Source organism: Procambarus clarkii, chromosome 53 (assembly GCF_040958095.1).
Source record: "Procambarus clarkii isolate CNS0578487 chromosome 53, FALCON_Pclarkii_2.0, whole genome shotgun sequence".
Lineage (NCBI taxonomy): Eukaryota > Metazoa > Arthropoda > Malacostraca > Decapoda > Cambaridae > Procambarus > Procambarus clarkii.
In genome coordinates, this window is record NC_091202.1 from 34,636,096 (window position 1) to 34,662,510 (window position 26,415).

The following is a 26,415-nucleotide window of genomic DNA, read 5'->3' on the forward strand; positions in this document are numbered from 1 at the left end:
TCCCTCCATCCATCCATCCCCTCCATCCATCCATCCCCTCCCTCCATCTATCCATCCATCCCCTCCCTCCATCCATCCATCCATCCCCTCCCTCCATCCATCCATCCCCTCCCTCCATCCATCCATCCATCCCCTCCCTCCATCCATCCATCCCCTCCCTCCATCCATCCATCCCCTCCCTCCATCCATCCATCCCCTCCCTCCCACCATCCATCCCCTCCCTCCCATCCATCCATCCCCTCCCTCCATCCATCCATCCCCTCCCTCCATCCATCCATCCATCCATCCATCCATCCATCCCCTCCCTCCATCCCTCCATCCATCCATCCCCTCCCTCCATCCATCCATCCCCTCCCTCCCTCCCTCCATCCATCCCCTCCCTCCCTCCATCCATCCCCTCCCTCCATCCATCCATCCCCTCCCTCCCACCATCCATCCATCCATCCCCTCCCTCCATCCATCCATCCATCCCCTCCCTCCCTCCATCCATCCCCTCCCTCCCACCATCCATCCATCCATCCCCTCCCTCCATCTATCCATTCCCTCCCTCCATCCATCCATCCCCTCCCTCCATCCATCCATCCATCCCCTCCCTCCCTCCATCCATCCCCTCCCTCCATCCATCCATCCATCCCCTCCATCCATCCCCTCCATCCATCCCCTCCCTCCCTCCCTCCATCCATCCATCCATCCATCCATCCCCTCCCTCCCTCCCTCCATCCATCCATCCATCCATCCCCCCTCCATCCATCCCCTCCCTCCATCCATCCATCCATCCCCTCCCTCCATCCCCTTTCTCCCTCCATCCATCCAGAATTGAAGAAACAAATCAAGTTAAAAAAAAAAAGTTAACTGGGTCAGAGTTAGGGTTATCAGCGAGTCGGTCCCTTCACCACCACCGACACACCTCCCCCCCCCCCCACCCCTACAGCCCATACACACACACACACCCTCAAATCATCCATCCCTCCCTCCATCCTACCATCAATCCATCTCCATCCTCTCCTTCCCTGCCTCCCTCCCAAGCTCTGCCTGCCTCCCTCCGTGCCTGTCTCCCTCCGTGCCTGCCTCCCTCCCTGCCTCTCCCTTACAAGCTCTGCTTGCCCACCTCCCTCCCAACCTCCCACTGATTTGTGGCAGACGTATCTTTGTAAATTAATTTAAAGGCTGAAGCGTGATTAGCTAGCTACATGTCGTAAAATCTCCTTATTGACATTTTCTGTGATAAAACAAGGTGAGTGAGGGTGGACAGATAAGGGAATACTGTTCTGTAAACCTCACTTGGTTTTCCTTCGTCTGTGTCGTTATAGTTCAGTGACCCATGACTTTGAAAGTTTCAGACTAATAAATCATTTCTAAAACCAATGCTTTAATAGCTTTTTATTATCCTAATTAAACTAAACTAAATAAAACCGAAAATATACTGTAATATGATAGACATCTGCTATTTGAGAAATTATTTGTTATTGGAACAACTCCAGCGTGAGCGAGTGGACGGGTCTAATCCCTGTACACACCATGCGTTTCTCGTTTCAATTCGTCGCCACAGTTCAGTGACTACGGCTTCGAAATAATAAAATTAATAAATCATTTAATCAATGGTTATTTAACAGATGATGAGATTATACAAAATGTTACTGGCACTGTTGACGTTCCCAGCACCAGCACAGCCGTACCCAGCACCAGCACAGCCGTACCCAGCACCAGCACAGCCGTACCCAGCACCAGCACAGCCGTACCCAGCACCAGCACAGCTGTACCCAGCACCAGCACAGCTGTACCCAGTACCAGCACAGCCGTACCCAGCACCAGCACAGCCGTACCCAGCACCAGCACAGCTGTACCCAGCACCAGCACAGCCGTACCCAGCACCAGCACAGCCGTACCCAGTACCAGCACAGCCGTACCCAGCACCAGCACAGCCGTACCCAGCACCAGCACAGCTGTACCCAGCACCAGCACAGCCGTACCCAGCACCAGCACAGCCGTACCCAGCACCAGCACAGCTGTACCCAGCACCAGCACAGCCGTACCCAGCACCAGCACAGCCGTACCCAGCACCAGCACAGCTGTACCCAGCACCAGCACAGCCGCACCCAGCACCAGCACAGCCGTACCCAGCACCAGCACAGCTGTACCCAGCACCAGCACAAAAGCAGCTGAAGCCAACACAGCAGCAGCGAGCACCAGCAAAGCTGATGCAAACATCTAAAAACATCGTGTGTGAAGTGAACAATTAGAATAAGTGTTAAATTCAAGTGTGTACATAGTGTTAAAATTAAAGTTGCAATAATTCTAATGTACAATAGTTTTCAAGAACTGTATTGTAGTACTCAACATACAGCAAAACCACTTTTAATAATACAGTGTTAACGGCTTAATGCACTGCAGTACCTATTTACTGTAGAGCATTCACAACTTCACAAAACTTCAAGATGGACATAACTCCAACAATAAGGTAAATACATGAATTACAGAATTTTTAGTAGAGTAGTAAAATATAGGTACAGTAAGTAATATGATACAATGCATTTTTATTGTGTACAAGAAAAAAAAAAAGACACTGACGCAAACGCCTCTTGAAGGTCACCTCTTGCAACGAATCCAACGCTCCAACGAACTGGGGGTGGTCCCATATAGTACGTTGAATCGAGGTTGTACTGTATATATATAATATATATATATATATATATATATATATATATATATATATATATATATATATATATATATATATATATATATATGGCGTATATATACGCCCTGAGTAACATGTCCCATGGTGCGCATGGCGTATATATACGCCATAGGGTGCCAGGCCTGATTCAAATGGCCCGTGGCTACACGGGGTTCACAGTAGCTTCCTCAGGGCTCTTGTAAACAGATGCTATTTTAAAAAAAAATCGTGGGCAATATTCTCAGGTGTGAGAGGCACAGTACTGTTGGAGCAACCAAGGCCGGTGCACGCAGCATGAGCGAACAGCATTGATGTTCAGCTTGTGACCACAGCATCGCCGAAAAATGTCAAAATAAATATATAATTGTTATTATTTAGCGATGACAATATTACAGATGACCAATGACTGTGATATAAATAACCAGGGTTGTGATAATAGCAGGATTGTTGTAATAATTAGCGCTGTGGGAGGAGTGATGCTGAGAGACGGAGGGAGACAGCATCGTTTACTGACTGTGTGGCCACCTGTTATTGTTTGCATTCACCATACCAGGTCAGTGGTTCTCTATGGTGAACACAAATGTAGATACTTATTACACTAATACACACATTATATATAACAGCAAAAGGATTATGCTGGGAGGAGCCATATGGGTGACGGAGGTGACGTCGTCTGCACGATTTGTCTAGCTGTTTAGAGGGTGGCCACTATGCTCTTTGGGCGCACTACAAGCTTAGGTGTACAGTTACGGTGCATAAAACATGTAGATATTTATATATAATATGTGTATATAGGGTAATAACACTGCAAAAGGTATTGTTGGGGAAGAAAGTTTAGTGCGCGTGACCTTGAAAGAGTGAGGGAGCCGCCAGCCACCATCTGTGTATAGCGACGACTCTTAGTGCCCGAACTAACTATATCAGCTTAGCTGTACAGTTGTGGTGAACAAAATATATACATACTTATATATAACGTCTGTATATAGTGTAATAACACCACAAATGGTATTGTTGGGGAAGAAAGTTTAGTGCGTGTGTTGAGGGAGTGGCAGCGAGTGGCTGGCTGGTGTGTAGCGGTAACTCCTCGTTGCTTTTCGACTCTCAATACCAACTTAGTGGTTCGTTATGGTGACCAAAACATGCCAATACTTATATATAACCTGTGTATAGAGTGTAATAGCAGCAAAACTATTTGTTTATTGTTTTATAAACATAATAATTGAATCACTAATATGCACATCATACTTTTGAGTATAGCGATTATTAACCACTTTTATTATATAAATAGATTACAATACACACTATTGAATAATATTACTGCAAAAAAACTAAGAAAAAATCAATCGGAGACATTGAAACAATTGGGTAATAATATCTTTGTGGCAACTCCCATCTGTCAGCGCGGGTGACGCAGACCGGGTCTGACGACCGCTCTGTCAACGCCCACTTTTTACCAGACTTCCTCGGTCATTTGCGCCCAAAATATGTCACCTACGATTTTTTTTTTTTTTCCGTGCTCAGGGGACACAAATTAACATGTTTAGAAGACGAAAAAAAATGGTTTAATTTTTTTTTTTCTTGCGCACAGAGGTGTAAATGTCCCAAGGACCCCTGAGCAGTGTAAGGGTTAATCCTATGTTCCCTGGAATACGACCCCCGCAAAATCGTTTTTACAACCAGGTATCCATTTTACTGCTGGGTGAAACAGAGGCTACAGTTAAGGATTTGTACCCAGTAAATCGGTGTGGATACGAATCCAGGACAAAGTGCTCGCGGAACGCCAGGCGAGCGTCTTATTACTACACCGCGGAGACTGTATAATGCTACAATATTATTATATCCACCAGAACAGTTTAGTGGCTCGTAATTGTGCATGAAAATGCATATACCCGTAGTAATATGTAAGTGTAAGTACAGTGTAATAACAGCAAAAAATCAGGGATGAATATAATGAAACGCCATTTTCTGGGCAAGCCCCGGAGGCTTCCTGAAGCTATCCGAACTGATATGGTGCTTTATTAGTTTGCGGTCTTCAGTCACAGGAGTGAGTCTTTTGCCTACCATGGACCACGAGCCAGAACCTGGCCCCCTCAGAGAGGAGCAGGGAGCAATGGTCTATGAGCAATTTACATTTAAAGTAAAGTACAGTACAGGGGTACCTCAGTTTAAGAATTTAATCCATTCCTGGAGACGGTTCATAACCCGAAAATTCGTAAACCGAAGCGAATTTCCCAATAAGAAATAATGGGAAATGAATTAATCCGTTCCTGACTCCCCAAAAACTTCACTTTAAAGTAAATTTTATACCTAATTCACCCAAATCTTCACTACAAAAGTATGTCAAGTTATTGCTTACTCTTGCTGATGACTCCTGTTGGTTACTGCTTACCCTTGCTGATGACTCCTGTTGGCGTATGGAAGATGGTGAGGAGGGAGGGAGGAGGTAGTGTTACTGTTTGGAAGGGGAGTCCCATTCCATTATAGCATCAGGCAGTGAAGATTTCTCTGGAGTGCACTCTGGCATGTTTTGCCTGCATACCACTAGGTTCTGGTTGTGGCTCACTGCATGATTTTCTCACAAGGAAATGTTCCATTGAAGATTGTTTTTCCATTCTTTGTAACACTTTTGTCTGTAGTGAGACATCACATTGTCATTAATAAGATGAATGCAACAGTCTGCTACAGCTTTATCTGGGCGATTCTTTTCAGCAAAACTTTGCAGTTCTTCCCATACTGCACACATTTTCTTAATTAATGAGGAAGGGACAGCCTCTACTGCCTCCTCCTCCTCCTCCCCTGAAGATTTGTTGTACTGCCTAGCTAGTTCAACAAAATGTGTACCATTTTCATGTTTACGAATAATCTCTTGTTTTTCCTCTATGGTCATTCTCACATGTGCTTTCTTGCCTTGAACCTTACCACTGGCTTTCTTAGGATCCATGGTGAAATATATAATAACAACTTTTATGGTCAAATAGCCAAAAATCTAAAAAGAAACTAAATCCTTGCGAAGAATTCAGGCGGGATAGTCACTGGGCGCGAGGCACTGGTAAACTGAGGCGCGATCGCCGTGCCACCACGCACTAAATCGGCCATACGTGTATCAACAAACTTGTATCCTGAGGTAAAGTTCATATCGTGATTAAAATTTTCTGAACAAATCGGGCTCATAACCCGAAAAGTTCGTAAACAGGGGCATTTGTAAAATGAGGTACCACTGTATATCATACTTGCCATCAACCAGGAAAGGCACCCAGAAAGATAGGCAAAACAAATCAATCTAGTCTGGTGAAAATTGCTACCTACATCTGGAAAGAGCAAAAGAACTCCCCCTAGAAAGAAAAACAAGCAACACTTCATGCAACTAATACTCCAGCTTGTTAGCGCTACCCCCCCACCACATTGAAGGTGGGAGAGGGAGCCAGCTCAGGCGAGCCGACAGCCCACCACTCCAGTTCTTAAAACATTGAAAACCACCGACCGGAGGAAGGGAGGGTGTCAGGTAGCCTCTGGGGCTCACTCAGAAAATGAAGTTTCATTACATTCAACGCTGGTTTTCTGTGGGGGGAGCCACATCAGCTGCCAGAAGCAAACTACCCAAGAAAAAACAGGGGCTTACCCGGAAAGCGGTAGCACCGCAGTTCTCAAGATGAGGAAGAAACAGATGGCTGCTACAGATGCCCCAAAGCAATGCAAGGTCGGAGAGGGCCCGGAACAGTCATGAGATACCTGGCAGCCAGAACCCTGTTCGACCTCCAAAACCCCCGTGCCCACATGTCTACCAAGGACATATTCTCAAAGACAGCCACAAGAGCAGCATACTTCCTAACATCATGGGGCACAAGGGTAGACCGCAGGCTGGCTAGACTTAATGACACTGCATTCAACCTGAGACACGAGCCCTGGAATCAGGGAACCAGGGAAACTGGATCCACCCAGAGAGGTCCACCATCACAGAACCAGAGGCCCGCAGGTAACGATGTATAGCCGCCACCAGATACGCCACATGATGCACCCCCGGCCTAACAAACCAAGCATCCACAACCAACAGACCCCTCCGGAAACCAGCTATCGCATTCTTTGCCATAAAAGAAGGAGGGGGCTGCAAACGAAGAAACCGACCCCAGAACCAAAGAAGCACAACCCCCTGCACCGGAGAAAAGCATGAAGCTCCCCAACCCAACTCCCAGAAGCCAAAGCCAACAAAAACAAGACCTTCCAAAGGCAATCCTAAACTAAAGGGGCCACGATAAACCGAGGAGTAGACAGAAAGGAAAGAACCTGGTCCAAAGACCAAGAAGGCTCAGACGGCACATGAGCAGGCCCGAGGTGAAAAAACACCCGAGATAGCTTGCAGAATGGACTAAGTGACAACCACATCAAACGCAAGCATGAGCCACTCCTCCAACGCTGCACGATAAATAGCAATCAAGAAAAGTCATGAGAGAAAGGACAAAACAATTGTGTCCAACACCGATGAAACCCTACAGAGAGAAAGGAAATGGCAGAAAGCCTGCCAAGAAACTTCATGCTGTCTCAGAAACAAAGACCGCAGGTGGGACACCATCAAAGAAGCCACCTCATCACCATACAAATGGCGATATATCCACATCGGAAAAACCAGACTCGTAGAGCGGACGAGTAGGTCGAACCAGAGAGGTACTCACTGGCCCGACCTGCCGAAGGAGGTGGAGCCGCGGAAAAATGCCTGGGTTTGGACACCCAGGAAGACATCTGAACCTTGAAATGCACCCAATAAGGGGAAGAGGAACTGAAAAACAAACCCAGATCCAGCACAGAGGTGTAAACTGGGTCTCGCAAGAGGTACGCACCAAGGGCTGCCTGAACCTCTGCAGGGATAAGCCAATTGGAAGAAACCTCCTTAAAGACGAATCTGAGGAACCCAAGAGCACCTGGAAACAAACCTGGGAGAACCCCACTACCTACCTCATTTGCCAGCAGATAAAATGCATATTTGTGGGTTTTTTGTATTTTTTTTTTTTTATAAAAGTGTCCCTCATCTAAAGTGGCCGTAAAATGAACAGAAGACTGAGCGCCGTAGGCTAGGGATGAGCAAACAGGGAACGGTTGATAGGCACAAAATCAGTGCCAATAATGAAATAATTAAAATTAGGCAAATTATTACCGAAAACCTTGTTACGAAAAAGAAAATATTGAAAACAAGCCGAATGACCACAGTCTGTGAACAAAAGATTGAGGGAATACCAGTACTATACAGAAGTACCACAGTCTCATATCCAAGACAAGACTGCCCCAGGAACACAAGACCAAGAAACATGAACACCACCCTCAATTCCTCAGGGAAACAAGACAAGGTAGAAAAGGATGGATGAATCAACACGGGTGGTACACGCAGAAAGGAACACAAGTGGAAGCCGAGTACCCAAAGGAGCCACAGAGACATTAGAAAGAACTTGTTCAATGGCAGAGTACTAAGGAAATGGAATGCAGGAGGCAGTGATGTGGTGGAGGCTGATACCTTACACAATATCAAATGTAGAGATGAAAGAGCTTGAGAAGTTCAAGAATGTGTACACCAGTAGAAGTACAAGTGAGAGGTGGACCCAAAGAGCCAAAGCCCAACCCCCACAAGCACAACTAGATGAGAACAACAAAGCGAGTACAAACTTGCCAAAACTACTGACGACACATCAGCAGTGATGAGGGAAGCTCTCAACAATTCACGGACCTCCCCACCCATTTTATAGCAGACATAGCCCACACCTGAGACATGTCATCATAAGGGAATGACCGAGTTACCAGGACGAACGATAGTTCATTAACGAAATGAAGAATGACCCCAAAAATGGAAAAGGAATGATAAACTCCCAACCGCAGCCATTTACAAGATGACGACAAACCACGATTGAGTGCGTCGCCCTCGTAGCTGGTCAAAACATCACAACCAGAAACCCAAGTTTCACCTGTGTAGCAATACTCTTGCCAAAAATATAAACAACGAAAATGCTGAGCAGGGGTACCAAAACCACATTAAAATAACATGCAATAAATGTATGTTGACACACTTGTTTTTTTTTTTTTTGTTTTTTTTTTGTTTTTTTAAGTACAAAGCATCCAAACAAAAATGGATGCGTCCGACACGAGGGTGTGTAAATCAACTGGCCAATACCATAATATGAATTCATAAAGGGAAGGAGGGGACATAAACCCCCTCCCCTGCAGCAACAATCCCTGCTGAAAGGGCACAAAAGCCCAAACAGGGTCAAAAGGAGCCCAAGAGCTCCAAGTGGACTTCCCCCGAGCCCTGGAAACCCCAAACAAAATTCCTCTGGTTTTTTGCTGTACTGTAATATTATTCAAAAGTGTGTAATTTGTGGAATTTATATAGTTCAACGTGTGGAACATCGCAATGCTCCAAATTATGGGGCTCATATATGTGTGACATACATTATATTCTACAATCACTCAGTGTTTTTGCTGTTATTACACAATATACACACATTGTAACATTGTATATACCAATCTACATGTGTGTTCACCATAACAAACCACTAAGTTGGTATGGGGAGCCCAAAAAACAAGACTGGGTTGCAACACACACACACACACAACCACAAATGGAGTGGTTGACAAATGGAATGCATTAGGAAGTAATGTGGTGGAGGCTGACTCCATACACAGTTTCAAGTGTAGATATGATAGAGCCCAATAGGCTCAGGAACCTGTACACCTGTTGATTGACGGTTGAGAGGCGGGACCAAAGAGCCAGAGCTCAACCCCCGCAAGCACAACAAGGTGAGTACAACTAGGAGAGTACAGCCAGTGACTCCTCACTCGCCAACATTCCACCTCCCATCATACTGTTATTGTTTTTATTACACTATTTACACACATTATATATAAGTATCTACATATTCTATTCACCATATCTATACAACTAAGCTGGTATTGATTCCAAATAGCATAGTGGCCACAATACACTGCATGACACTTACGGGCTATTCATGCCTGTGCCACCTCTTGGGTGGCTTAATCTTTATCACTGCATGACAAGTCACACAGCAGCCAGCAGAAAATGCCACCTCCCTCACTAAAATGGCTCTGCCCAACATAGTCCTGTTGCTGTTATTACACTACATACACATTATATACAAGTATCTACATTTGTGTTCACCATAGCGAACCACTAAGCTGGTATGGCGAGTCCAAACAAGAGTGGCTACAACACACAGTCAGCTGACGCTACTTCGATCCCTCCCTCCCTCTCAAAAGTCCTCCCCTACAATACTATGCACAGTGCTAATTATCACCACAATCCTGCTATTATCAGAATCCTGGTCACTAAATCCCATAAATTAATAATTTTCCACAAGTTTATTTTGTAAAAGAACATGAGAAGTTGTTTGAGATTCCGAGATGGACAAAATAATGGCAGTGTGCGCTGTGAACATCTTGAACATCATTGATTCACTGATATCTGAACATTGTACATAGCCTTTATCACAGTCAGGCTCTTCTGTAATACTATCATAGCTAAATAATACCAGTTACATATATATTTTTACATTATTAGGCAATGCTGTGGTCACAAGCTGAAGAGCAGTGCTGTTAGCTGATGCTGTGTGCACCAGCCTTGGTTGCTCACTCAGTACTGAGGCTCTCACACTCGTGAATGTTGCCCACGATTTTTTTTCTAAAATGGCATCTGTTTACGAGAGCCCGGAGGAAGCTAATGTGAACTCCATATAGCCGTGGGAGTTTTGAATGCTACGCTATACCTACGAGCACCCTGAGGCACCTTGCACACCACCGATCACGCTCCTCAAGGCGCATTGCGCAGTGGAGTGGTTGAGGCCGTAGCAGCTTGAGGGTTAAGGACTGCAATAATGTTATCCTGAAGCCAAAGTGTTAAGGTGCCAGATTGAGGGTGTGCAAATCACTATAAGGTGCTTTTTGAGTAGAGGGAGTGATTTAAAACTCCTGCAGATACACAGGGCTCACAACTGTGTCTCAGGATTCCAGTAAACAGAAGCCATCTTAAAAAAATCAACAGCATCTGTACTGGGTGTGAGAGCCCTAGTACTGAGAGAGTAATTTCATCACCATACCCACCAGAACTGCTTATTAATTTGTTATGGTACGTATAAATGTTGATAGTGCTATATAACGTGTGTGCGTATATAGTGTAATAACAGCAAAAACACTGACTGATCTAAGAATATAATACATGTGACACTATATGAGCCCCGTATTTTTGAGCATAGCAATGTTCCACACATTTAACAATATAAATTCCACAAATTACACACTATTCAATAATATTAATGCAAAAAGTTGGATATAAAACCATTCACAGACACTGAAATAATCAAATAAAAATGTATCTGGGGGCAATCCTGGCCTCGCTCGGCTGTCGGGCACTAGGGTGATCTTGGATTCTTGGTCTGTATATATAATCTCTAAACACAAGACCTTTGTGGTTCTCTATGGCGCACAAAAAATTTAGACAATTATATATAATGTGTGTATATAGTATAATAATAACAAAAACACTGATTGATGTAAGAATATAATATGTCACTATATATATGTCTCATATATTTCTGAGCAAAGTGATGTTCAACACTTTATATAAACTTTTATTAAAAATTACACACATTTGAATAATATTACAGCAAAAAGAAATTGAGAAAAAAAAATGAGACACTGAAATATATATGAGAAATTATATTCGTGGCACAAGCCGTCCCACAGGGCGGCAGTTGCCACGGGTGGGGCTACTGTGTCTCGGTGGTTAATCACTCAGCGCTCATAAATTGCTCAACTTCTCAATCTGCATCACGGCTAAGGTAAGTTGCATAAAATATTTGATTTTAGTTTCCTGTAATCAGAAACTACATTTTAACAAGATAAAAAAAAAAAAGTGAAATATTTTGTTTCCGGCGCCCTATAGGGGTGTCATATTATAATGTGTCACACTGCAGTGGTTAATGACTGACAATTATTGCTTTACATTATTTCACTCACCTGTAATGTACAATGACCATCTCTCTGGAGGAATTCAACAAACTTAGGGACAATTCCAGTTTGAATAACTTCATCTATGGGTGGATTGGGCTCTCTTGATAGTAGTTTGCGGAATTTTTGTGTGGCATTGAGCTGAGCTTCCAGATCATCGCTATAGAGAACTTGAACCATCTCTGCAGTAATCAGGCTACCACCACCACCACCACCTTGTTGATTACTCTCCTGAAATATAACTTATTTTTAAATATATTTTTAAATACTTGCAAACCTATTTCATTACTTTATAAAAGATGACTGCAATACAATTATATGAGACAGATCTTCCAGCAAAAATGTTTTGCATGTACTGTAATTTTAAATATACACTAATCAAATGGAATGAATGAAAGTAAGTGGTGGCTCAGCTCCTCCACTTCTGCTGAGGGATCAGGATTCTGGTCCCTGCTTCCAGCAGGATTTGGGTGCACTCATGTCGGAAGACCTTACCTTTAAAGAAAACAATAAAGTAGCCATCACAACTGCAAGAAAAATGACAGGTTGGATAACAAGAACCTTTCAAACTAGAGATGCTATACCAATGATGTTACTTTTCAAGACACTTGCACAATGACAGCCCCTTTCAAAGCTGGAGAAAATGCTGACCTGGAGAGCGTGCAGAGATACTTTACTGCTAGAATCCACTCAGTAAAACATCTAAACTATTGGGACCGACTAAAATGCCTAAATCTGTATTCTCTTGAGTGCAGGCAGGATATATATATAATAATTTACACTTGGAAAATAGTAGAGGGACTGGTCCCTAACCTGCACACAGAAATAACACAAGAGACCAGGAGGCATGTCAGGATGTGCAGAATACCCCCGTTGAAAAGCAGAGGTGCAATAGGTACTCAGAGAGAGAACTCTATCAACATCAGAGGCCCAAGACTGTTCAACACGCTTCCACTACACATAAGGGACATAACTGGCCGACCCCTCACAGTGCTCGAGAAAGAACTTGATAGAAACCTTCAAAGGATACGTGATCAACCAGACTGTGATTCATACGTCAGGCTGCGAGCAGCCGCGTCCAACAGTTTGGTTGACCAGTCCAGCAACGATAAAATATTTATATAAAAAGTATTTATATCTTGATAGCTTTTTGTTACAATTCCATTTCCTCAGATTCTCATGATCGCTTCAGCGTCTGCTCTATTTCTTCGGTCTCCCTGTCTAAATTTATTTTCCTTGCTTTTAAGTATTTCCGTGATTTTTTTCCTTCTATACAGTCGTCTGCGTTCTCTTTCTAGAGTGGTCCTCTTTCTGACCCTCCTTACAGGAACATGCTTCAAGCAGATCTTTTATACTTCATCTGTCAGTTGGGCTATCCCCTGTAATTACCCAAGTGTAATTATCTAAGTATAGTTACAGGATGAGAGCTATGCTCGTGGTGTCCCGTCTTCCCAGTACTCTTTGTCATATAACACAAACTACTAACGGTTCTGGCCTCCACCACTACCACCTCACTTAGCTTGTTCAAACTGTCTACCACTGTTTGCAAAAGGAAATTTTCTTATGTTTTTTCAGCACCTTTGTTTCCTTAGCATGAATCTGTGTCCTCTTGTTCGTGATGTTGCTGGTTTCAGGAATTCTTCCCTGTCAATTTGGTCAATTCCGGTAAGAATTTTGTGTGGCGATCATATCACCTCTTTTTCTTCTATCTTCTAGTTTAGGCATGTTTAATGTCGTTCGTCTCTCCTTGCAGCTATTTAATTGAACCTATTTTTTATCTTATTCCCTCTGGCTCTCTCTCAATTTCTGTTGAACATTTACTTCCTTGCCTAGCAACAAGTCTGTCCAATTAAACTCATTAAAGAATTTTCTAAATTCCCCATAGTGTCCTCTCTTGAAATCGAGTTTATCAACTGTTTCCATTTGCCCATTCTTTTGTAGATTATATTGCAAAGCATATTTAATTTCCAAAACGACATGATCACTTTTTCCCAAGGGAGGAAGATAATATCAAAATATCTCTTTAACAGAAACATCTTCCCTCGTTCTTGTGGCTTGCTTGACGTGTTGATACATGAATGTCTCCAGAAAGAGGTTTACAAATCTGCCTTTCCAAATGTCCGCCATTCTTGCTTTGTGGGCTTCCCAGTCTATTGCTGTCAAGTTGAACCCCCAGTACCAACAAGCATGATTTATCTATCTGCTTTTACTCTAATCTGTCATCCAGTTCCTCCTTTGTCCATGTGTTGCTTGCTGGTGGGCTGTAGGCATTTACGATTATCAGTTTATCATCCCGATTTCAAACCTGCAATGTCATTATGTCAACTTCAAGGGTTTTTGGTTATTAACACTCTTACCTTCAGGTGTTCTTTTACCAGCACAGCCACTCCTTTCCCCCTTCCTAGGTATACGACCTCATTTAAAATATTTTCTTCAAGTTTCATCTCTGTTAGTTTGACAGTGCTGTTAGTGCACGCCACTAGCAATAAACAATACAGACCCAAGGAAAGATAGTTAAAGACAACTGGCTTGCCTGAAGGGCCAAGGCCACCACAAGCAAGGAGAGGAGACCCCCCTTAGGGAGTGTAACACCATCACACCAGGGAAGAGAACTTTGCCTGTACAAGGGTAGCACCTAAGGAGCACACAAAACAGGAAACCCTGAGCCCATGCAGCTCCAAGTACACTAAACTCCTGGCTCATGCAGCACAAACATGAACAAGAACAGCCTCAAAGGCAAACACCACTTAGCTAAAAGCAGGAGACCAGAGCTAGAGTGAGTTGAGAGACCAACCAGCACTGTGCTACATCAACATAAGAACTGATGGTGGAGCAGCCAGCTGACTTAGTCTACAGTACTTCTCTCCTCTCCCCAAACAACGGGGGAAAGTGGTGCATTTCAGCACATGCTAGTTTCACAAATTTTTGATCATTTGTTTACATTGTTGGGGGGAGTTCCTTTGACAGTTTTTGAGGCTGTGGTCTCGTTTCAAAGCAGTACTCTGTTTTGTTTTGCTGACTGCCTGGGTGCCTTCCGTTGATGGTGGCAGACATAAATAACTTCACACAAAAGTTTTCAATGCCACTGCTCCCTGCACCTCTCTGACAGGGCCAGATTCTGGCTCGTGGTCCCTGGTAGGCCAATAAGAATTCTGTGATTGATGGCACCAGGTACTATGGCACTGTATCAGTGTAGTAGCTTCAGGGAGCCACAAATGCTTCCCCCAGAAAGTAAAACGAAACTGTTTATTATCTTGATATGCAATATAAGAAATTCAGGTACTATAACATTAATCTCCATATTATTCTGTTTGGGGTTTGCTAATCATGACCTGAATTAGTCAGCTGAGACAATATCTGTATCAGGATACATGAGAAACTTATGCAGATTAGATTTTTCTGGAAAAAATAATGATTCCAAATAACAGGAATCTGGATAAAGGAAGTCATATTCTACCAAATCTGAAGTTTAATAAACACTATTCAAAGTTCCATATCAAAGATACTTAAAAAAAAAAGTTGTTATTACTGCATGTTTAAGGTTTTGCCTCCAATAAAGTTAGCTAGTTTATCAGTGACCCCCCTACACAGCTTGTGAGGGGCAACAGCACCAAAAAGTTCTCATTACTGCCATTATCAACAATGATATTTGTGATATACTGTACTGTACATTGCAGCTCTATAGTGTCTCTTGCCCAATACATTTTGCGGTCACAGAGTACAGTGCGGTATTAATAATTTTAAAAAAGCAAAAACAGAAACAACTGGCTTGCCTGGTTCATAGATGAATCAACAGTTTCATCTTCACCTATTCCAGCTGTCAGGTCATTTACATTCCGCCGCTTAGCTAACTGTTGTTCTCGTTTCTGTTTTCTCAGTTGTACGCCTTCCTCTTCTCGTCGTCTCCGCATTTCTGCAGAATCTAATCCCTGGTTCTTGTAACGATACTTGTGTTGTGACGGCCCCGACATCTGCAAAGATTTATTACAAAATGTCATAATTCATAAATTATATTTAGGTCAATTTGAAAGTGTACTTACTACCTGCGTATACTGTACCTCCTTTATTAACATTAAAGAAGCTGTATCTTACTGAGTGGTCAAACAGTTTTCACTATTACACTATTCGTTGTTTATTTTTTGAATTTTGACATCCTCTGATTCATCCTAAACCACCAAGCAGAGTGTCTTACAAATGTATTCTTTATAAAAAAAATTATGGTTTTACAGCATCCTGAGCATCAGAGGTGGTGGGTGCCCCAGAAATACATCCAGAAAAAAACTGAAAAGGGAAGAGATAAAAACATTTCACCCAGGAAAATGGGACATGCACCAGAGCCCCAACAGCAGAAAAAACACAGTTGAATGTGATGAAACACCATTTCTGGGCGAGTCCCAGAGGCTCCTCAGAGCTATACCGGGCTGATGTGTATTAGACCATGGCAACAGTCAATCTATGGAGTTCTAGGCCTACCAGGGACTAATGCCAGAACCTGGCTCCCTCAGAGACACGAGGAGCAATGGCCTATAGACATCCTCCATGAAATTGGAAGCAGTCTATATCTGCCATCTACTAGATCAGGTACCCAGAAAGGTAGGAATCCCAAAACAAACTACAGCTGGTGAAAAATTGCTAACCAAAAGCCGAATGAGCAAACAGACTTCCTCAATCATAAAACAAGCATGATGTCACCGCAACTCCCCCCCACCTCCTCCCTGGGAGGGAAAAGGGGGGGGGGTCCCAGACCTCCTATGTCTGCTACCCAACCCCAGTTCAGAGGCTGAATATCAAAAACAGAAAAAAAATGGCAACCGGAGGGAGGGATGCCAGGGAGCCTCCGGGTCTCACCTAGAAAATGGCATTGAAACTATTGATGGTTTTGGCCATCTTCGCATTTAACTTGTTCCAACTGTCTACCACACTGTTTGCAATAGAAAACTTTCTAAAAAAAAATTCAGCATCTTTGTTTCCTTAGTTTGAACCTGTGTCCTCTTATTCCTGAAATTGCTGGTTTCAGGAATTTCTCTGTCAATTTGGTCGATTACCGTTAGTATTTTGAAGGTGGTTACCTTATCACCTCTTTTCTCCTATCTTCTAGTTTTGGCATGCTTAACACCTTGTAGTCTCTCCTCGTAGCATGCCTTTGCACCTTTCCAGTTTAAGTGCCTTTTGAGATGTGGGCACCATATAACTGCTGCATACTCCAATTTTGGTCTCACAAAAGTCATGAACATTTTCTTCAGTATTTCACCATCCATATAATTAAAAGCAAGTCTGAAGTTTGAAAATGATGCATATGCTCCTCTCACAATGTTCTTTGTGTTCTTCTGGTGACAGCTTACTATCCAAAATCACCCCTAGGTCTAGTTCTTTATTAGAGTTCTTTAATTCCTTTCCACATAATTTGTAAGTTGTGTGTGGTCTATTTTCTCCATTCCACATTCCATAACATGGCACTTATTTACATTTAATTCCATTTGCCACTTTATGCTCCAAGTTTTTATCTAAACCAATTTGAAGGGCATGACAATCATCAGTGTCTCTTATCTTCCACAGTATCTATGAATCATCTGCAAACAAGTTCACAATTCTGTATTCCTTCTGGTAGATCATTAGTGTAGACGAACAATACTGGTGCACAAACTGAACCCTGTGGTACTCCACTAGTAACACTCCTCGAGTCAGATAGATTGCCTCTTATTAACACCCTCATCTGTCTGTCTGTCTCAGAAAATGTTTCCTCCATGTCAGAGGTCTCCCTGTCATCCCTCCAGCATATTCCAGTTTCCAAACAGCCTCTAGCATGGGACTCTGTCAAAAGCCTTTTTAAGGTCCAGATACACACAGTCAACCCAACCATCTCTTTCCTGTAGAATCTCTGTGGCTCTATCATAAAAACTAAGTAGATTTGTTACACATGATCTTCCAGTTCGAAAACTATACTGGCTGACTTATTATGTCATCACTCAACAGATGTTCTACCTATTTGGTTTTAAACTTTTTTTTTTGCGTTATGACAACCACGCTTGTTAGTGATAAAGGTCTATAATTTAGTGTCTCTTCTCTGCTATCATTTTTGTAGATTGGAACTATGTTTGCTTTTTCCAAATACAGTATCTACTAAGATTCCTGTGGACAAAGATGCCTGGAATATCAATTGGAGTGGGATGTTCGGCTCAGTTGCATATTCTTTCAGTACCAAAGGTGAAACTCCATCTGGTCCCACAGCTTTATTTCTTCCTAGCCTCTTGAGTAAATTTTCCACTTCGTCTAGAGACACCTATGTACTCTATGGTGTTTTCTGGAATTGGCATTAAATTTGGCTTTCTGAAAGCCTCATTTTTCACAAACACACTTTGGAACTAAACATTTAGTGTTTCACACATTTCTTTTTCATTCTAAGTGAACCTGTTCCCATCTCTCTCTCTCTCTCTCTCTCTCTGGATTTTATCCTTAACATGCAGATTGCTTTTAATGATTTTATAGAAAAAGCCTGGATCCATTTTATATTTGTCTGCAACTTCTTTCTCAAAGATCCTCTCAGCCTCTTTCTCCTCACTGCTGTGTATTTGTTTCTTGCTTGCTTGCTTGCTTGCTTGCTTGTAGTGCTGGTATGTTTGAGGGTTAGTCCTCTTCCTATAATGTACCCATTTCTTTATCTTTTCCTTTCTGGCCCATTCACAATTTTCATTTTACCAATCCTGTATTCTGGTTCTGCATCTCTATTTTAGCAAATTTTTTTTTTACCTTCTTTACAGAAATTGGCATACATTTCATTAATTTCTTTGCATAGCAACAAGTCTTTCCAATAAATTCATTTAAGAATTTGCTAAGTTTTGCATAGTGTTTTCTCTTAAAATCAAGTTCGTCAACTATTTCAATTTCGCAATGCACATGCTTCTTGCACAATGTTCTTTGTGTGTTTTTCCGGTAACATTTTGCTATTCAAAACCATCCCGCATGTACCTGACCACTTTTCAGGGCCTGGACAAGATTTACTAGTCCATTAAAATATGGTAATACCACACTTTGATGGACTTGAGTTTTGAGAGTTTGCAGCCGGGAATTTTTTGATGAAATAAAATATTTGAAATTGGGAAGAAGTTAAAGTACCCAAAATCAGTCTTGGATTTCGCGTTTAGTCAAGCAAAAAGGATGCAATACAAACAAGCTCCCAAATCTAAGCCAGAAATTAAAAGCTCATTGGTATTACCATACTTTCAAGGACTAGTAAATCTTGCCCCAGCCCTGAAAACCTTAATATTAACCCAGTGGTTAAAAATAATAATACAGTTAAGTCCATGTTAATTAAGAACTCACCCTCGTCTGTAGCAGGTTGTGTGTACTCCATCCCTTGCACTGATTGTGCACGTGTTTACATCGGCCAGACTGGTAAATCTCTTTTCTCACATTTAAAATAATATTCATACGCTATTCGTACAACCCAGGACTCCAGTGCATTGTATTTACATTCCAGTTCATGTGATCATTCTATCGACTTCGGAGGGACAAAATGTATTGTTAAAAGTAAGGGTTTTGTTGAACGAAATGTGATCGAGTCCGCTCTGATCAAACAATATAACAACAGCCTTAATGTAATCCCTGGCATGTACAAATTAGATCCCCCATATAAGCTTCAATATAGCACGTCAATACAATATAGCACCCATTTAACCGTTCTTTTGTCTCCCTTTTATTTGAAGGGATCCCTTTTCTTATTCTTGTATATAGGTTAATAGGCCTTTTGTACATATTAACCTATATACAAAAATGTATATAGGTTCATGTTCTTGGTGGTCAGGTGACTTGCCATGACGGATATAAGGTTGCCATCCATGTTTTCTTCATTCTAAAATGCTCTGATGAAGGCGAATCGAGCCAAAAACACGCGTTTAGCATTCTCCATTTTTCACATGTTTTTTTCTGATATATATATATATATATATGGCACAACTCTCCTAAACACGAGAGTTAAGTATACAACTTTAGAACACTTTCCCACCAGGAGACTCGAACCCTAGCCAGCACAGAAGCCTTCCAGCAACTGGCATAACAGGTACGCCTTAACCCTCTGCACCACCGCTCAGACCCTTAAAAGAGATGGTAATTTTGGAGTATTTAAATCCCCCAAAGATCAACACCTCCCAAGAGCACCAGAGCAAGTGAGGGGTCATTTAGACGTTAATTTCATCAAGTCCCTGTTAATATGGGAAGACACAGTGTCTCTGCTTAAGGCACAAAAATTTGATGAAATTTGATGAAATTAACGTCTAAATGACCCCTCACTTGCTCTGGTGCTCTTGGGAGGTGTTGATCTTTGGGGGATTTAAATACTCCAAAATTACCATCTCTTTTAAGGGTCTGAGCGGTGGTGCAGAGGGTTAAGGCGTACCTGTTATGCCAGTTGCTGGAAGGCTTCTGTGCTGGCTAGGGTTCGAGTCTCCTGGTGGGAAAGTGTTCTAAAGTTGTATATATATATATATATATATATATATAATTATGTGTGTTATATAATATATACTGTATATAGATACACACGATTTCTCTGTGGCTAGTAAAGACACTAGCACTTGTAGCATTTCGAGCAGGTCCTTTAATCATAATTTTCCCTTGAATATGACCTACCCAATCATGAAAAAACCAGGTACCCATTCACTGCTGGGTGAATAGACACATAAAGAGGCATAAAGGGTGGCGCCCAAGTCAATCCTCCCCGGCCAGGGATACAAACCCTGGCCAAATTACTCACGAAGCATGGGCCAAGTGTTACACCCCTGCACCACAAGAACTGCATGTTATATGTACATAATGTGTATATATAATATATATAATATATATAATAGTATATTACATTATATGTAAGTGTTCTGCATGTTATATAGATTATGAATATACATACATAATATATAGTATCTCTAACGACACAAGGAGATAGAAACCAATTAAGGAGAGAGTAGTGAGGGGCTGAGATAAGCACAAGGAGCCAGAGGGGCCGGGGGAAGACAGTGACAAGGACCTACAAGAGTGCTGGCACTCCTCCACACCCACCTTAATCCTTGTGTCAAAAACACCCACCTTTTTCCCCCCTCCCCCCACAAAGATACCCAAAAAGCCTTTCATACGTTCACCTTACCATGAAAACCCCCTAGACCCAGAGCGCCAGAGGCTGCTCACCGAGGCACTCCACTGCGTGTGGGGAATTAGGGCGACAAGAGAGCGAGTGACATCTGCCTTGTGTTACCACAATCCAAGTCAAGGCCGGCCATTAATGTTTGTCCTCTCGCTCGTCTCACTTCAACCTCCAGGCCCTAACTCGCCCCTTATTCTACTCCCCCGACTCTTATTACCTGGGTTACTCACCTCTTTATATTGGTCCGGCGGACAACTAAACTTTAATAATGTAAAATAATAGATTTGTTTTTATCTATTACTCCTAGCAATCCCGTGGAGTTGTCTCACTGAGGTCTCAGAGTCTATTGTTCCAACAATAATATACGCACTTTTTGCTCAGAATTGGTTGTCTAAGCTGTCCTCTATTGCCAACCATTTATGCCTTACAATATAACGTAAAATACGTTACTCTTATAAATACACTTATACTCACTATTTGCAAAAATACAAAATATTTAAAGACCTAATAATTTTTTAAAACAACGTACTATAATCAGCAACTTCTGAACCTATGTTGCCCTACTAAATAGTATCAAAGAGAGTTATTTGAACGATTAAAGTCTATAAATATTGTTCCTAATGCTCTCTTCTTATTTTAACTCCTTTGTTATGCTTTTCCTTATAATGCTTTCCCTTATGCAGACGACGACACCTTGTGAGCGGGAGTTTTAAATACATCTCTTAACTGCGTTTATTAATAGCAATTATTTAGTGGTCATCAATTAACTACATCCTTTTACTCTGTACTTTACAAAAATCATAAACTTTGGTTTTAGATTAAAATTAATGCTAATTCCTTTTGAACTATCTTCGAATGTCATATATGTGTCTATCAGGAACATATATTTATCAATTTAACTAATATCAATATAATCGTATTTTCGCAACATTATTAAATTCGTCTCGTGAAACTTATCTGTGGTAACCTCACTTTTGACTCGTTATAGCATTCTTACTAAACATCTAAAGATATATAAATATATTATTATGCATTTTATTATGTACGGGTCCCGGTAGTACAGACAGGGTCGTTATCGACTCAAAGTCGTGAAATACTGGTTTGAATCCCGGGCGAGACAGAAATGGTTGGGCACATCTCCTTTCACCTAATTCAACTGTTCACCTAGCAGTGAGTAAGTACTCAGGAGCTAGTCAGCTTGTTGTGGGGTTGCATCCTGGGTGGGAAAGTGGGGGGGGGGTGGATTTTAAGCCTAGATATAAGATATAGGCCTAACGTGAATGAATACCGTCAGGCTTCCTATCCCCAGATACAATGAATTATTATTATATATAATAATTAATTATTATTATATATAATAATTAATTATTATTATAGAGGGAATGTTTAGGTCCCCTCCAATACTGTTTTTGTGTGCTTTTCCCCTACCACCCCTTCCCTTTTGATTTTTTTGCTTTATTATGTATTTAAAGGTTACAAGATATACATTGTTTGATACAAAGAGTGCCTAAAGGTTATGGATCTCTTGAAGCTTCTCCGCTTCCGGACAGGAACCGAGGAAGCAGCAGGCGTTTCCCCTCTGGATTGCCACACTGAGGCGCTGAAACAAAAAACTGGCAGCTCTTGGGTCTCTGGTGACGTCAATGAGCTTGGAGCCCAATTCCTTGAGAAATCCCAAGGCACTCTTGCCCCAGGGGCTCTGCGTCTCAGACGCTATGGGAACAAAGGTGTATCAACCTTCCAATCGCCTATGTTTGGCTAATTTTGCTATTTCCCTGTGGTTGGCCGCCCCACCTTCTTGATCAGCTCCAAGGTGTACATAGGTGTCAGCCAGGGTGGATACACATGTGTAGTCCCACACCAAATTCAAATTCAAAATTCAGATATTTATTCAGGTAAAGTACATACATACAAGGGGTGATACAAATATTGATGAATTTATAATAATAATAATAATAATAATAATAATAATAATAATAATAATAATAATAATAATAATAATAATAATTTATTTAGGAACAGTACATACGTAGTTGCAGCATTACAGTACAAACATTCTGTTAGATTTAAAGATAGAGGTAGTACATACAATACCTAAAGCCACTAGTATGCAGAGCGTTTCGGGCAAATATATATAGAACAAATATAGATAGAGCTAGTACATACAATGCCTAAACGCAAAGCGTTTCGGGCAGGAAAAAACTAAAGACTAAAACTTAATACTAATTGAGATTAAAGTATAAAATGTGTTGAGAAAATATAAAAATAAAAAAGGGGGGGGGGAACATGGCAGAAAAACAGCAAAAATACAATTTGGTTGACAAACAGCATTGTTTAAAAATAACAGACTTGAATCGACTTGAGAATGGTCCAGGATGGACCGAAACGTCGTCGTCCCTTCACCTTCTAGTGTGTGGTCTGGTCAACATTTATGCAAGAACTCGTAGGTGGCCTGACAGCTGGTTCCGCTCGTTACGACGTGTTACCACTGACGACAGGCTTTACCGTTAGACCGTACTTGACACGGAGGGTACTAGCAGGAGGGGTGTGCTGTATATCTAACAGACAGACACACCCTTGATAGCACTGGCGGTGAGGAAGATGGTGACGGGTGGTGACGTCATGTAATACAGAGAAGGCGGAGCGAGTGGCGGCTGGCGGCAGCTGGCAGCGGCTGGACACACGCTCTGGTCTGAGTGGCGGCTGGCGGCGGCTGGCAGGGGCTGGCCACACGCTCTGGTATGAGTGGCGGCTGGCGGCAGCTGGCAGCAGCTGGCCACACGCTCTGGTCTGAGTGGCGGCTGGCGGCGGCTGGCCACACGCTCTGGTATGAGTGGCGGCTGGCGACAGCTGGCAGCAGCTGGCCACACGCTCTGGTCTGAGTGGCGGCTGGCAGGGGCTGGCCACACGCTCTGGTATGAGTGGCGGCTGGCGGCAGCTGGCAGCAGCTGGCCACACGCTCTGGTCTGAGTGGCGGCTGGCAGGGGCTGGCCACACGCTCTGGTATGAGTGGCGGCTGGCGGCAGCTGGCAGCAGCTGGCCACACGCTCTGGTCTGAGTGGCGGCTGGCAGGGGCTGGCCACACGCTCTGGTATGAGTGGCGGCTGGCAGGGGCTGGCCACACGCTCTGGTCTGAGTGGCGGCTGGCGGCGGCTGGCAGGGGCTGGCCACACGCTCTGGTCTGAGTGGCGGCTGGCAGGGGCTGGCCACACGCTCTGGTCTGAGTGGCGGCTGGCGGCGGCTGGCAGGGGCTGGCCACACGCTCTGGTCTGAGTGGCGGCTGGCGGCGGCTGGCAGGGGCTGGCCACACGCTCTGGTCTGAGTGGCGGCTGGCGGCGGCTGGCAGGGGCTGGCCACACGCTCTGGTCTGAGTGGCGGCTGGCGGCGGCTGGCCACACGTCTGGTCTGAGTGGCGGCTGGCGGCGGCTGGTTATATGGTACCATGTAGGTACACAGTGGTAAAGTCACACACAGATTACTTAGGCCGCGGCACTTCCTTAGTTCACTCTAGGACACTCACAAACGATCTCAATTTGTCACCAGGGGTTACCTGATACCAGTCTGTTTCGCTCTGGTGACTTGTCACTCTAGAAGGTTTCTAAACAATATATTCACGGTCGCGATTCCAGACGAGCGTTGGTATATCAAGACACTGTGTTTAACTTGACGGTGAGGAATGGATGGTGTTCTGTCTATTGGCCGATAGACAGAAGGACACGACCACCAAGTGCGGACTTCCTCACGAGAATGCCCTTGCAGGGGATTGCAGGACCCCTCCTGGCACAAGCACCAGGTCTGCCAAGTGACCAATGGTGTTGCAGCAAAGGTACCAGAACTAATAATACCGATCGTTACCTGATCGGTAGAAGAGTGACGTCATGACCACGTCACGACTACGTAACTGCTGTTATTGAGATTGACCCCAGAGGTCAGAGCTTATCTCGCGCCTCGCGGGCACCCCTCTCTCTCATGCCTTGCACCTCAAGCTGTGTACTTCCTGACTCTATGGCATAAATGCTTAATTCCCCTTTATCTAATGTTCCCTTGGGCATACGGCGGACTCCGTGTGATAAAAGTATTCCTGGTTATGTGGGCATCCTGGTGACACCCAACATGACAGTTTCCATCCAGGGTTAGGAAAGATAGGGCCGTGCACGACTAGGTGCACGGTGCACGACTAGCTGCACGGTATACTGCAATGCGCCATTAAAAGTCAGCTGTGGGAGGATCTTGAGAGACCATACTCTCACATCACCCCCCCCCAATTAAAGAGCGAGCTCCACAGAGTGGTGACTGGTTCTAACCTCACACCGGTGACGCACGTGCACGAGTGCACGTGGTGCGGCTGGGTCGAGCAGATTCCGTTTTCTATACAGCTAGGCGAGGCGGATCCTCGTCTAGACCATTCCCTTCTGTTAAGTGAGGAATTTCGTCTATCACAGGGTTACCTGTGGCTATATTTTCAGGTCTTGAGCAGGCACTGTGGTTGTACGTAGCTCCAGCTCTGGGTCGGCTCGACACCTCGAAACCCTCGGTGGCAGTCTGTCCATTGTGTCTCTCCACCTGTGACATACCTGATACATCAGAGAGGCTGAGGGGTTGGTGATCTACTTGAAACGTGAAGCGCTTAGTGCAGAGATATTGGTAGAATTTCCTTACCCCATCAACAGCAGCAAGGAGTTCCTTTTCTACAGTGGAGTATTTCTGCTCAGCATCGCTCAATTTACGACTGGAGTACAAAACTGGTCAGATTTCACTGTCATACCCTTGCATGAGCACAGCACCAATATCTGTATTTGAGGCATCTGTCCGTAGGATGTACTTACTCCTTTGTAGAATCTGGTAGTCTAAGGATGGGTGCTCAGGTTAGCTTCCTCTTGAGCATCGAAAATGCTGAGTTCTCCATTTCTGTCCAACGTACTCTGACAGGTGCATTCTTTTTGGTTATGTTAGTTAGCGGAGTTGCTATGGACGTGAAATTTGGAATGAAAGTTCTATAGTACCCTGCTAGTCCCAGGAATGACTTAACCTGAGTCTTGGTGGCGGGCGGAGCGGTTTCTCTGATCTTAGTGATCTTCTTAAGCAGCGACCTGTTGAACCCTCCCCCTATCACATGATCAAGGTACCTGACTTTCTTGCACCCCCAACTCACTATTTGTGGGTTTTGCAACCATTCGTACTTCTTGTAGTCTTGCAAACACCTGCCTTAGTAAGCTCCGATGTTCTTTCCACGTAGCGGAGTGGATGAGCACATCGTCCACGAACACTTCTACTCCAGTAATTCCCCCCAAGACCTTGCATATAGTTCTGTTGAACACGGCCGGGGCGTTCACCAGTCCAAAGGGGAGGACTGTGAACTGGAAGAGACCTTCGCTTGTCATGAAGGCAGTGCAGCGCTTACTGTCTTCATCTAATGGTATCTGCCAAAATCCTTTTGTTAGATCAAGCTTGGAGAAATAGCACCAGGAAGTTCACCTCGAGAAGATCTCATTTTGGTTGAACATTGGTTCAGCATCAAACTCTATGATGGAGTTCAACATCCTGAAGTCGAGGTAGATGCGCACACCTCCCCCCAGGCTTCTTCACTAACACCATCGGGCTTGAGTAC

The 26,415-nt window shown here is 43.5% G+C and overlaps 2 protein-coding genes across 3 annotated transcripts in view; both read right to left on the reverse strand.

Moving 5' to 3' along the window:
- The window catches only part of Kap-alpha1 (karyopherin alpha1), a 99,992-nt gene extending 78,821 nt beyond the window's left edge, over positions 1–21,171 (reverse strand). Inside the window, exons 1-3 of one of the 2 annotated variants that reach the window (XM_045756609.2) lie at positions 21,038–21,171; positions 15,451–15,648; positions 11,687–11,908 (exon numbers count right to left, since the gene is read on the reverse strand). In XM_045756609.2, the coding sequence (XP_045612565.1) occupies positions 11,687–11,908; positions 15,451–15,648 (420 nt within the window). In that variant the 5' untranslated portion in view covers positions 21,038–21,171. Of the gene's footprint in view, positions 1–11,686; positions 11,909–15,450; positions 15,649–20,810; positions 20,952–21,037 lie in introns of those variants that run through there. The other variant, XM_045756608.2, reaches the window with a different exon arrangement.
- A 2,108-nt stretch (positions 21,172–23,279) lies between these two features.
- Positions 23,280–24,251, reverse strand: LOC123767230 (uncharacterized). The gene has a single exon (XM_045756801.1). It carries the CDS (start codon positions 24,249–24,251, stop codon positions 23,280–23,282), a length of 972 nt encoding a protein of 323 aa, XP_045612757.1.
- Between the last annotated feature and the right edge of the window lie 2,164 nt (positions 24,252–26,415).

Excerpts from the sequence above, each read along its gene's own strand:
- LOC123767230 (XM_045756801.1), bottom strand. The coding sequence starts at position 24,251 with ATGGTACCATATAACCAGCCGCCGCCAGCCGCCACTCAGACCAGACGT.